This window comes from Polistes fuscatus, unplaced genomic scaffold, assembly GCF_010416935.1.
Source record: "Polistes fuscatus isolate 324 unplaced genomic scaffold, CU_Pfus_HIC Scaffold8, whole genome shotgun sequence".
NCBI lineage: Eukaryota > Metazoa > Arthropoda > Insecta > Hymenoptera > Vespidae > Polistes > Polistes fuscatus.
This window is the reverse complement of record NW_025113162.1, coordinates 3664405-3678466: the sequence shown is the minus strand read 5'-3', so window position 1 is coordinate 3678466 and position 14062 is coordinate 3664405. Positions and strand designations below refer to the sequence as shown.

The 14062-nt window shown below is 32.1% G+C and overlaps 1 protein-coding gene and 1 long non-coding RNA gene across 4 annotated transcripts in view; both read left to right on the top strand.

The window, feature by feature from the left end:
• Positions 1 to 14062, top strand: part of LOC122525117 (protein O-mannosyl-transferase TMTC1-like) — a 156071-nt gene that overhangs the window by 71531 nt on the left and 70478 nt on the right. For all 3 annotated transcript variants that reach the window (XM_043647750.1, XM_043647752.1, XM_043647751.1), the window contains exon 3: positions 9577 to 9650. In XM_043647750.1, coding sequence (XP_043503685.1) covers positions 9577 to 9650 — 74 coding nt within the window. The remainder of the gene's footprint in view (positions 1 to 9576; positions 9651 to 14062) is intronic.
• Positions 12415 to 14048, top strand: LOC122525120. Its single transcript, XR_006305717.1, has 2 exons — positions 12415 to 12543; positions 12771 to 14048. It is a non-coding gene; the product is annotated as an uncharacterized LOC122525120 (long non-coding RNA).

Sequence of the window (14062 nt, the reverse complement as noted above, 5' to 3'; positions counted from 1 at the left end):
GTAGGAAAAAGAAATAAAGAGAGAAAGATAGTATCGTTTCTCTCTCTCTCTTTCTCTTTTTCTTTTATTTTCGCGAGATTTCCTGATTGGTGCGATATCGATCCTAAAGGCAGACCTTTTGGCAATATCGTAGAAAGATGGTCCTAACTTTCGTAATCTCATCTATTTTACGTTATTGCTTGAAAAAAAAAACGTTTCTATGAGTGTACGATCGAAAATGATCATAGACTTTTAACACATATTCGAAGTGCGCGCCTTAGTTCTGCAGGGAGTTTCGAAGCGCTAATGTTCACCCACCTCCCTCCACTATTCTTACCTTTACTACGCACGCCCTGCTGGGCGCGCTAACAAAAACGCTCTTTCTATTCTTCCTCTGGATGCCTACGACGACGCATCTTAGGCAATAAAGAACCAAAGAAGAACCGATTAAGAACCGACAAAGCAAGCGAAGTACAACTACCTTTTATATTATCACAAACCCGACAAGAAGTAAAGTAAGCGAAGTGTATAAACACCCTTTATACTTCTATAAACGAGCGAGAGGTGAGATTCGTTATTATATCTAGGGAGAACGGTAAGCGAGCGAGAGGTGAGATAGGTAAGCATTTTTATGCCGCAAGGCTTTTCCCTGATGAGCCAATAAAGTATTATATTTTCTATTGGCTCAACCACATGTTTTATTTCTTATTTTAATTTAATCCTTTATCTTCCTCATCATCAGCTTATCACAATCACCAGAGGACTCAATGTTGTAGAAATGTACGTACAATATAATCAGTCTTGGAAATAAATTTCTTTTTTTTTGTTCTTTTATTTCTTTCAATATTCCGTGAAATATTTTCATCACACACACGTACAAATTTTAGAAATTTTATCGAGTTAGGTAAAACATTAACGAAGTATTAAAAGGGGAAAAATCATTTGAGAGTATATTAGTTTATATCTTCGTTATATCGGACTAATATAGAAACGGTTAGAAGTTGAATAGTTAAGTTTAGCGTGTTTTTGCGATAAAAGGTTCCCACGTTGGCGGTGGTGTAATAACAAATCTGAGAAAATCCAATGAGGGAGCGTTGCTAAAAGGGGTGCATATACGGTATAATTTAAGACGCGAGCTTGAATTTTCAGACCACGGCATTAGTTGTTTGCAAAAGGAAAGTCCATCGAATTCGGTCTGGCTGAAACTGGGAAATGGTTTTATGCAAGTTGCAAGAAAAGAGGCTTGCCATTTCCTCTCCTAGGAAAAGGGCTTTGGCTCGAAGAGTGTTTACTTCGTTCGACCTTTTTCTCCCACCACATCTTCCATTCCTCGTTCCATCCTATTCCACTATCCATGCTTCTATATTTCTCTTACTTTTTTTTTCTCTCAGAGCTTCTTCCAACATCGACGTTTCTCCTTTTAAAGGCGGCTTCAAGGCAACCAAACTTTCCTTCTCCGTTTCTTATCTAAAACCTTGTGTTCTCGTATATGTGAATATGTATATGCATATGCATTTACGTATACACGTATATACATTCGTATATACATGCTTGTATGTATGTATGTACGTCTAGCTACCGATGCATTATATATTTATGAAGCTACGTTTATCCTTTCCTTCGGCGTTTTCTAAAAGCAGAGTCTTTAAATGTTACGAAACTTTTTCAGAAATGCGATACGTTCTAAGTATTCGTATAGAATTATAATGCCCACAGCGTAAATTATTGGCACTACAATCGTTAATTATTCTCTTATCGTTAAATATCATCCGAGACAATTCATGTTTTATTCGTAAACTAAATAACAAATGAATTACGATAAAAATCAATGTAAAAATTAATAATATAATTCTTTGTTTACATTTAAAATCCATTAATTAAATAAATATATTAACAAACGATCAACGTATTACACTCGTATTTCTAGAAAATAACTTATTGTTATATATGTTATCCATTTCCAATAACGATCGTGTTCCTCTTTTTTCTTTTCTTACCAAATAGACAATTTTTTTTTCTGCAATATAAATTAATCTTTTGAACGTTAGTGAAATGGTAGAAGAATATTGAGAAAAAGGAGAAGCAAAACGGTAATTGTGGACAAACGGAGAAAAATCTTTTGATAGTATTGGGGAACGCGATAGTGATGCGGTTGTCTCGTACGGCCGATTAGACATTTCATTAAAGGATATTGCCGCTCTAAGGAACGAGAAACTTTCAAGAGTAAAAGAGAGGAAGAGAGAGAGAGAGAAAGAGAGGGGGAAGATAAAAGGAAGGGTCGAGGAAGTGAAAGCTCGCGATCGGATTGGTTGTCGGTTAGAAACGTGGACTTGGACCTTCTTCGGTAGGAGAAAGGAAAGGAACTTCGAACACGACGTTCTCTGGTTATTAGGTTCTCCTTGGAGAAACCAGAACCGTCCGTGCGTGCTCGAACCGCTTTGTGGATGCCGTCGATGATAGCGTGGTAACGCCGTATACGAAGAACGTACATTGCGAATTCTCTCCTTTACCAATCTTCCTGTAATGGTATTAGTAACAGATCGAAAACTATCGCGAAGAGATTCCTTTCTCGTTCAACTTGGATAGAATTCGATCGGTGGGTAGTTACAATATAAATTATAAATATTAAGTGTAACTATTAATTCGATACTTTTTTCTTTTTGTTTTGTTTTTTTTGTTTTTTTTTTTAAACAAATTTAATACGTTTATCTATAAAGTAATCGTACGTCTGTAATTATTTGAAATAATATTCATTATTTTCGATGGAATGAATTTAATATCAAGATACTGAATTCATTCTTACATCTATTTGCAATTATGTACGATCGATATTTCTAAAGACAATTTTCATACGATTGTTCTTAAATTAATAGAAAAGGTAATGTTAATTTCAAGATACAAGGTATCCCGTTTAATTATGCATTCTTCAAAGATCTTTAAATGTAAAGGGAACAATGTGAAGAAAGCAACTATTTTCATGATTATAGATAACATCAAGCAGTTACGGTGAAAATAAAGTTCAACTTTAGAGAAAAGCGATTATGCGCTTACTCTTAATTGAAACTTATTAAAGGTAGCCAAGTGCACGATACCGACTGCCACCGAGAGAATTCAATTTAATACTTTGAGTTTGCGATATCGAGAAGTAAATTTGGTAATTAAAGGGAATACTTTTGGTAAGAGCGTTAGTTGCATGCGAGCTGTAATTAGAAATTGAAGATTTTCTTTGCTTCTAGTTAGTCGTATTTTGGATTTCTTCGTGAATTAATAGAAATGGTTAGCGTACTTGTATGAACTTTATCGTAATGTGTTTCAAACGAAGCTCATGTTTATTTTGACGAGGTGTACAAATTTATTGTTACAATCGTAATTAGAATAACAATTACATTTTCTACATTAAAAAACGTCACGGATCGACCAATCAAGGAAAAAAAGAAAAATTCTAAGATCAGTTTGTAGTTGATATTTTGCGTAGTAAATATATGATGCAAGTTTAGGAATATTTGCAAAGTTTGGATTTGATAATAAAGAAAATTATAGTACAAGTGAGCGCACGGATAAAACGAGACTGTTTGCAAAATAGAATATAGGGGAAATGTATAACGGTAAGAAAACAAGAGAAAGCGAAAAGTAAGAATGAAAAATAAAATAGAAGAGAAGAGAAACAAAATACCTAGTTGGTCCTTTCGTTTCCGTCGTTCACACTCCGTTACCCTTTCCTACTGCCAACTACCGAGACGAGTTTTAGACGAGGTTAACGACGTCGTTGTCAGAATACAGTTGAAAAAGAAAGAAAACAAGTCAAGAATGGGAAATAGTTGCACATTTCAAACAGTGGAAATCTTTTATGAGATTTAATGTTTGTGAAAAAAGGCTGCCTCTAAACATTATAGATTTTTGATAAGATATCCCCTTATTATATTGCCCCATTTTTTGTTCTCTTTCTTATCTGGAAGATAACAGTCTATCTTTATCCTTCTACATCATCGTACATTTTTCTCTAATAAAAATCTTCTTGCAATATTAGAGTTTTTAAACTTTCAGTTTCTTTATATAGAAAAAAATATATATATTTAGTAAAACAACGTTAATGAAAAATATTTGATTTTTATATTAGTATCTTTTGAAAAGTTAATCGATAAATAATTGACGATTATGATTTATATAATACAATCAGATTTTTCTTTTGACTAGATTTAATATCATTTCGATTTCTACGAATAGTAGTTCGGTTTCTGGCCATTAGCCAGCAATACCTTAGGCGTATTGTGCTAAAATATAATAGCAGTGTGATCGTCACCTTATCAATGGAACTACCATCCTCTTCATATCCATTTCATGTTCTTGTTCCCTTATCTTTATGAGGAACACAATCACGCACACTCGGTGTGCATTAATTAGATCAAATTAGTCGACTGTACTACTCTCCTTGACCAATAGATTACGTCCCTAAACTTTTTATACTTGAAAAATAAAAGAAAACTCATTATATAAAAGTGAACTATATTCCCATATGAAATTTAATACTATGCTTTTTGCTATTGTTGCGACTTCACATACATTTTCATTTTATTCATCGAATTTTTTACGATTATATTTAAGATGATGCTGTGGAAATAACGCAAATACTTTATACTTTTATAGACGAATTTTACTCATCAGTCACTTATTTTTCTACATGAGCGATTATACGAATCCCAGAGATGATACATTTCATTCTCACGATCTACCATCTTACATTGCTCGATCGTTATATTCTCGCTTTAATGCATACAAAAGAATGAAATCAGAATCTAAAAATATCTTGGGGCGTTTTCTTTCTACATCTTGGCAAAGGTTTATGCTACGAATTGTTCGCGATCATAATTTTTGTCTGATTTAGATGATCAGTAACTTATTCCAAAGATAAAAGTTTCCTACTCGAGGTGATTATTTTCACGAATAATTTTCATTCAAGTTTAACGTCTTGTTAAAAATTGTTTAAAAATAAAGGAATATTAAATAACCATCTTGAGTAGAAATTTTTTTCATCTTTTAAATAATTCTTTGATCCGGGTAAGCTCATAGCGTTAAATCCTTGCAAAAGCATAAGAAGAGAATACTTTTAATAAGATATATGCATTGATCTTTTATCTCTGTGAGAGATTTATCTTCGATTACGGAAAAACTCACTAACGAAATATATGAAATCTTCTGCAATAGTAATATCGTTGCCAGATCGACGTTATGTATATATTAGGTATAGCAATTAATTCGTGGTGTGTGTCTTATAAATAATTTTATTATTTATTTAAAAAGTAATAATACATCTATAATTTTTTTCAAAATAGTCTCCATTATTTCCAATGACTTTGATGAGATGAATTTTAATAACAAAGCACAAAATTAATTGCTACACCTTATATATTTCTAACATAAAAAGAGGGAAGAGAAAATTTAACAATAAATTTTTCCCTCGATCTTGGACATTTTTAATTTATCAACATTATTTACATTCGTACGTTCATTATAATTATAAGCTATTGTTCATTATTTAAAAATTTTTTTGTTTATTTTACAAAAAAAATAAAAAAGAAATCTGCAAGCAAAGATTTAGTAACGTCTGTATATTAATTTGTCGATATTGATCATTGTTATTGGACTTTTATTAGAAAAATTTTTTCGCGACTTCTCGACGTAATCCTAAAAACACGTTTCGTGTATGTGTGTGATAGAAGTTCATCGATCAGAGTTACCGAGGCGAATAATAGCTCTTTTATCATACGAAATGTCGTTGTCAGATATTGTTAGAGCAAAAACAAAAGAAAGAATGACAGCTCGCTATGATAAGGCTTGTTCCTATTTCGAATGTTTTTGTTTGTTTTGTTTCCTCTTTTTTTTAGTTTTCCCTCGATAAATTTTCCATCTCTATATTTTATTTTATCGATACGTTTCGTTCTTTCTCTTCGTATTATATTATATATAATATACTTATATAGTTAAAAATAAAATATATATATATATATATATATTAATTGTATTTATATTTAAAAATAGTTAACGAGATAACACATATATTGGCATTGGATACCAGATTCTTGATTACTTTAATACGAGAAACGAACAAGTTTATCAATGAAAAATTAGTCATAGTTGGGTGCAATCTCAGTTACAGAGTAAAAAATATAAGAACTAAACGTTGGAAGGCAATTAAACGGTGCACCCGGCGTAAAAAAAGAGATGAAATTACATATACCGAAAGTTTTGGGGGACCGTGTGCGTGTGAATACGAGTAATGTGTGTTTCCAACCGAAAAAAGCGTTTTATTTCTAGTAGATGATTTTCCGTCTATATTTTTATATTTTTAATTTTAAATGCGAATTACAAACAGACGGCCACGTATAATTGTTAAAAATAACTATTCGAGTTTGAAATTATTTTTGTAAATTATTCTTCTAAAAACATAGAGACGTTTGATGAATATAAACAAAATGTTTAATAGTTGTATTATATTAACGAAAAAAAATTGTCTTTAAAAAAAAAAAAGAAAATTATAAAGAATTAATCGACTATTTTAACAATCGAGCTTTACTTATTTAAGTTTGAAGTATTTGTTCTATTCTGTTATCGTTTATCTATAACGTAACTCGTAAATATAACTCCTCTCTGAGTAAAAGATACGATATAGTCGACGTAGAAAGAAAAGAAGATAGAAGAAGAAAAAGAGATAAAATAAGGAGGGTGGATGAGCAACCTCGAAGTAACGAGCGAACTCCGAGGGAACTACCGCTCCATATAATCAATTAGAACTCTCGAACGAGTGAGATGGTAATGGAGTTAGAGCTAAGTACAGTAACTGGAGCAAACTAGCAACGAGTTGGCCTAACGCACGCTTCTTTTAGATAGCTATCCTTCCCATCTTTCTTACGAACTAAAGAAAAGCTAAGGAGGGACCTTTTATATCGACGTACATGAATCTTTGTCGAAAAACGTGATCTAGATTCATACAATATAGTCTAAAGTTCGGCTTGATTTATCGAGTTAATCGGGGGAAGGAGGAGAAGAATCTTTTATTCGGAGAATCATATCGATATACAATTTGATATTTTAATTAATTTAATGAAATTTTCTTTTTTTCTTCTTTGTGTAATATTTTCTTTTCTTTTTCTTTACCTTTTAAATTCATTTTAATAAAACGTACATATTTAATATTGTATTTGTAATTATTTAGAAATATTATATTTGATATTTTAAAATAGTATCGTATAACATTATTTTATCTGACTATATTTATTGTTTATTTTATCGTTCTCTCTCTGAATATGCGTGCAATCTATGCTATAGATAAACAAAATGTGCGATTACATTAATAATCAATTTATTATGTATGATAGTATTTTATGAAAAACAGATTGCGTTAATAAAATTTTGGATCTTTGAGATCATTTTATACATCTATTCTATAAACAAGAACCGATATAAATTTTTCTCAGGTTACATTGGGTTGGGATAATCCTTGATATTTTGGAAAATTGTTAGTTATCCTTTCCGATATATCCGAGGGTATATAAGAAGTTTATCACGAGGTAGTAAGGATAATCTCTGTTATCTTAAGTAGAACCCTCGATCATAGAGCTCTTGGACCTTCGATAAAACACTTCGTGATCTGTTTTTATTTATCTTGACATTGATGGAATATTAGTTTTTGTACGTGATTTATACTAATTTTTTCTAACTTTCAAGATTAGATAAATCAACCAATAATAATAATAATAATGATAATGATAATTTCATTCAAATCCTCGTCCATTTTGTATTTTACAATGAATTCTTATGGTGATTTTATAAATGTTTTGCAATTCAAAATTATAAACATTAAATCATTTTTACTTTAATCAGGATGATCTTTTTAAAAAAATTAAATTTAATATCAATAAATAATTATTACGTATCTTAATATGTAAGTACATAACTACTTACAAAATTAAAAGTATATAATATATACATTGTATGTAAGTATGTTATTAAAATTCAAACATTAAAATTATAGAAACGTGAGTTATGATTTGACGTCTTTGTCTTTTATACGAGTGCGTAAATACATGACCCACTTTTGTCGTCACGTCGTTGTAACTCTGTGATTAATTACTTCTTAACGTGGCCCTTGCTGGATTTAAAGTGAATATTCATCACTGTCTTTCGTATCAGTAATTACAGTTTCCAATTTAACGATAATGTTAATATCTATCCGTAATGGATTCTGTTTATAAATGTCATTGAAATATTTACTGAAATATGAATGAAAATTCAAAAGAGAATGGTGTCTAATAAAATAATAAATAATAAAAAGATATCGTATAACGTAAAAGAGTAAAAATTTCTTGTATAATACATTCTCAAATGTATCGTACATTTAAAGTGCTTTTCCTCCAAGTCCTATTTTTCAGCTTACGAGAAGAGAAAAGAAGTGTTGAAAATTCATTCGATCTATTGGATTAGAGAAGGGAATAAGGGAGACTATAATTTTGCATCGCGGTGAGATAGATTCGAGTAAATCCCTCGATTTCTCACCTTTTTTTACACCTTTTCTTAAACTCTTTTTTATTTTAACTCGTTCCTCTCTATCTTAGTCTCTTTGTCTTGTTTTTTTTTTCTTTCCTCTTACACCTCCAGTAACCATCCCGCGAAATTAATTCGTTAGGGATGGCAAGTAGGGATACTTTATCGTAATAGACAAGCTTCCTAAATTTTTAAAGTGCACACTTCGTATTTTAGTTAAATAGGGATGGGATAGAAGAAATGGAAAAATAGACGGAAGGAAGAAAGGATGGAAGGAAGTCCAGCTTCCGGTGGTAGTTCTCTGAAATTCCTTGAAAATCACGATTATTCACTGACGATGCTTTCGTTGATACGCTTCGTGCTAAGGATTCTCCTTTTATTTTCTTTCTTTTTTTGATTTTTTCTAATATCTTTTCTTAACGTTTCTTTTCTCTTTCATTTCTTTATTTTATTAGAAATGTGAAATTATTATATGAGAGCCAGAAAGATGTCAACAAACCATATGGTTTGTTTCTTTTTGTTAGATAATTTCAAATCTAAAATGGATAGAGATCGAATCCAAACAAAATCATGCGTGAGAGTTAGAGAGAATGATAATGGGTGGAAAGAAAGAAAGAAGAAATGATAGAAAAGGAAGGCACGAGTATTTGAAAGGTAGAAAAAAGGTAGTGCTCGTCGGGATGAAAGTCACGTAAGCACCGTGTTGAATTAATTGAAGATCATATTTTAGAACGTTATTTAGTTAGCGTTGTTTATAATCCCTTTCCTTCTATAATTTAATTTTTGACGTGCAATGAATTTTGTCGTCGTCGTTTAAATTGGTACAGTTCCTCGATTAAAGTAATATTATCTTAAATATCAGTGATTGTAATAAATATTTACGATATAACGACAAATTATTACCTAAGTAATTGTAATTATTTGTAGGTTATTAGGAAAGATGTGAATAAAATTGTATAGATATTATAAGTAGGAAGAAGTGATGTAACAAAAAATCGATATATCGCCTGCCATTTACGATATTGTGTTTCAAGATTTTTTATTTCTTTTTTATTTTAGGTGACTGGCATCGTCGGTAGAGCGGATGTTCTCGCCTGCATCTTTTTCCTACTCTCCTTCCTGGTTTATCATGGGTGAGTTTAACTTATTTTGACATCAACTTCTTCGGGTCATCGATCTTCCATTTTACAGATAATGCTTAATATTGACGGACTTTTAGAAATATCGACGAAACAAGTGTTTCGATGTAATTGCATAGTTAAAGTCTCACATATATATAAATTCGTAAATAAAATTTATATTTTATCTGAGATCAATCGTAGAGAAATAAAAAGGGCATTTTTAATTTATTCCTGTCATACATTACAATATAGTAAAATAATAAATAAGTAAATAAGTACAAGTTCTTCAATATAATTTATCATTAAAAAGTCATTAACTCTACATTTTCATCATTTCCGATGAAAACGTGATTTTGTTTTTTTAATAATTTACTTCTATTCGATTTAATTAGTAAAAAGGAGAAGATAAACAATTCGATTAGTAAATGTCAAGATTGTGTCTATACTTTATCAATTTTCGATACATTTGAAATATCTTTTAAATATTATGCGACCTGAAATCCGTCTCGGTAAATCTATCGTATCTGAATGTTAAGAGAAACTAGGTTTTCCGTCTGAGAAATCATTATGACAGGAAGCTAAAACGAGACGTCTCTTGGAATTTTGTTCACATTCTGTCTGCTTCATATTGTATGCAAGACGACCTACTTTTTTTCCTAAGCTTTTGCGTTAAAAAATTCTATGCATTTCTTTGTAACCGTTTGCGATATTCCCAAAGAGAGAGAGAGAAAAAGAAAAAAAGAAAGAAAGAAAAAGAGAGAGAGAGAGTGAGGGGGCAGGGGGAAGGGAAGAGAGAAAAGGAAATGGAGAAAAACGATGGTATCAGTTTTGTTGGTAAATGCTTTAAAGAAAGCATTGCGTGCACGCGCGTGTCGTCAATTTCGCGAATAATCGAAGTGACATTGAAATACGTTCGATGAAATATTCAATCAAATTAACCATTCGATATATTTTTCCATTTGTTTCTTTATTTTATTCGGAAGATGAAAAATTAAAGCAATTGAATCATCTTAAGAGACTTTCACTAGTGAGATTATCGAAAAGAATAAATAAATCTATTTTAAAGCTCACCATTTGAATTGATATTCATCGTTCTCCTTTAATATATTGCTATTCTTGCTATACGTTATTAAAAATTCCCAAAAAAAAAAATGAAAAAATAATAGAATTTGGAAAATAATTCAATTAGCTCATCATTGAATCGAGAATCAATGAATTATTAAATGACACTTACTATCAAAATGTTTCACGTGTTGGATTTACAATTAGACATAATACTTTGAACGTTTTCGTAAATAAACATGCGAAACAAAGAAGTGATTATGATGTAACTGATATATGGGACAATCATTATAACATTTATTAATGATCTCGTCTGATGAAGCTACGTTTAATTGAATTAATTGATTTTTCTTTTAATTATTTTTTAGGATACCGAATATCGTAATGAAGTTTTCAATTATTATTGATAATTTAACACGAAGAAATATTCAAGTTAGAAATTAACATGTCAACAGGGAAATGAAATAAAATATGATCGAACAGAGAGAATGAAAGAAAGAGTGGAGATGTAATCAAAAAGTGCGACCAAAAGTAAAAAAAAAAAAGAAAAAGGAGGTTAATAGGTCAACCGTCATCATTTTAAGTAATGAATCACAGACATACCGTATGTACGAAAGAGCAAACGAGGAACACGGCTACGTGCTGTGTTCCACTTTTTTCATTGTTCCTGCTTATTTTTGCATTCAACGATGGAATGCATGTATAGTTTCTATCTGTCTACGTTATTAAACCTATGTTTTCATAGTGGTATATATATATATCTTCGCCTCATTCTATTTCCCCTATTTTTCTACATTATTCGTTCTTTTCTTTTTTTTTATTCTCCGCAACAAATAACCCTGATATTGTTTCTTTTAAAAATTTTTTTTCTATTTTTCCTTTTTTTTTATTTATTTGTTCTTCATACAGTGCTACAAGTGCTATAATTTTATACGAATTAATTACGAGACGTAGATAAATCTTAGATCCAACAAAAGAAATGTAATTATTTGTTTTTGTTTTTTTTTTCATAGATATAAACAAGAGTACATAAAAAAAAAGAAAGTCTCCTTCGTTAAATTCTACATTTATATATCTTTTGCATTTCTTATAAAGATTTGTACCTTTGTTTAATTAATATTAAAAAGTTCATCGAACTACAAATGAAGGTCTGGCGAACGTGAGAATGAACGTTTTGAAGCAAGCTCTCGATGTCCTTACTTTTTAATAATTGTATTAAAAGTTAGTTCGATCTCATTAGAAGCCCATAAAACAAAAAAAGGAATTTCCGTCGAACGCGTTTCAAGGGGTATTGTTAAGTAAGTTGCAAGAGCATCATTAATTCGTACCTTCATCGAATTTATCAACTAAACGAAGTTTATTAGAAGGCAGCAATGCTCATTGCTAAAATATTGTACGATCGGAATCGATCATAGCCGAAAATCGATTGTAACCAAAATACGAGATTACTATGCGCACACTAAATCGATAGAGAGTTACTAGTAACTAGCAGCTATAACCCCCACCACTCGACCGTCGAGTGAGGGCGCCCTGCAGGGCACAATACGAAAAACACGCATTCTATTCAACCGCTGGACGCCCACGAGGGCACAACACACAAAGACTACTCTATTCAACCGCTGGACGCCCACGAGGGCACAACACACAAAGACACGCTCTATTCAACCGCTGGACGCCCACGAGGGCACAACACACAAAGACACGCTCTATTCAACCGCTGGACGCCTACGAGGGCACAATACGAAAGAGCGAGAGGAGTATAGAAAGACAAGGAGTTTATCTATTAAACGAAAGTATCTTACAGATACGACAAATACGAGCGAAGTAGAGGCGATAATTAACGGTGAGAGATATAATTTCTATTTCTTTCAACTTGATTACCGCCGGGTAATCGTGACGAGAAGTGATCACGGATTATGTCCGTTATCCATCGTCGTCCATTGTACTGATAACAACAGGGTTTTTTGCCGCAAGGCCTTTTCCCTGACGAGCCAATAAAGCATTGCACTTATTGGCTCAACCACGTGTTTTATTTTATTCTAATACACCTTTTCACCTCCTTATAATAAGCTTAATCCAATCGCCGGAGGACTCCGTGTTGGAGGAATTTTGGCAAATACATTTTGGTGCCTCCTGTGAGGTGTGAATTTCTGATTCCTGGTTTGAGTGAAGCTGCGTATACGGAATCGCCACTGAGAAAATCTAGTTCCTGAACATACACGCTGCCACGTCGAGCTAGTCATCACAAAGGATTCGAAAAGGAGATAAGTAGATTGCATCATTTGTGCATACGTTTATGCGTATCCACTTTAAATATTATAAAATATTCTATAGGAAATTACGTCTTCGAACCCCGTAGAAGTTCGTAATTTCTAATATAAATTTTATTATTTTCTCTCATCTTTCTTACTAAATTGGTATATTAAAATCGGAAACAACTCATTCGAATCCACTTCAAATTTTAACCGAAGTAACGTATATTAATAGAATTTGAAAATCGCTTTGTTCACGGACAAAGGGCGAGAATAGTTTCGACGGTTACATCGCTCAGCAACGGTACACTTGTTCAAACATAAGATTAGGCGACAAAGAAATCGTGACGTCAGTAAGACCCTACGTTCGGTAAACTTACCACCCCCCTTTACCAACTCACAGCTCAGGACCGTAACCGCGTGATCGAAAACCCGACGCATCATAACAAAAAATTTATATATTAAAATCTTCGCACTCAACATAATTTATATTAATCCATCTTCGAAAAGTAAGATAATTAACGTCGAGACAAAATGGAATCGGTAAAACGTCTTAGACGGGAACGAAAGATTTTGAAGGGCCGATTAACTTATTTAGAAAACTTAGTCAGGAAAGAGAATTCAGAGACGGACGAATTAGTAGATCGCTATGAACGTCTTACTGAACAAATAAACGAATACGAACGATCGCATCGAGAGTGTATAGATTTAGGCCCCGAAGAGGACGAGGAATTTGACGATTTAGAAGATCTTTTTAACCGATATCATTCAATCGGATCTACAATTACGAAAAGGAGAACATCCGCGGCTAACATTGCGAACGATAACAGCATAACGTCAAAGCAGACTAGTACGACCGAACGACCGATTAAATTAAAACGAATTGAGATACCTAAATTTGATGGAAGATTAGAAAAATGGTTAGAATTTAAGAAAGGTTTTTTTAACTTTGATAGACGCGCGGACCGATATATCCGATCTAGAAAAACACGCCTATCTTCGAGATGCATTGCAGGGCCGTGCACTCGAAGTGATTACACTATATTCAGGGGACGGGTCGAATTACAAACTCGCGTGGGAAGCATTATTAGAAAAATACGATAGAAAACG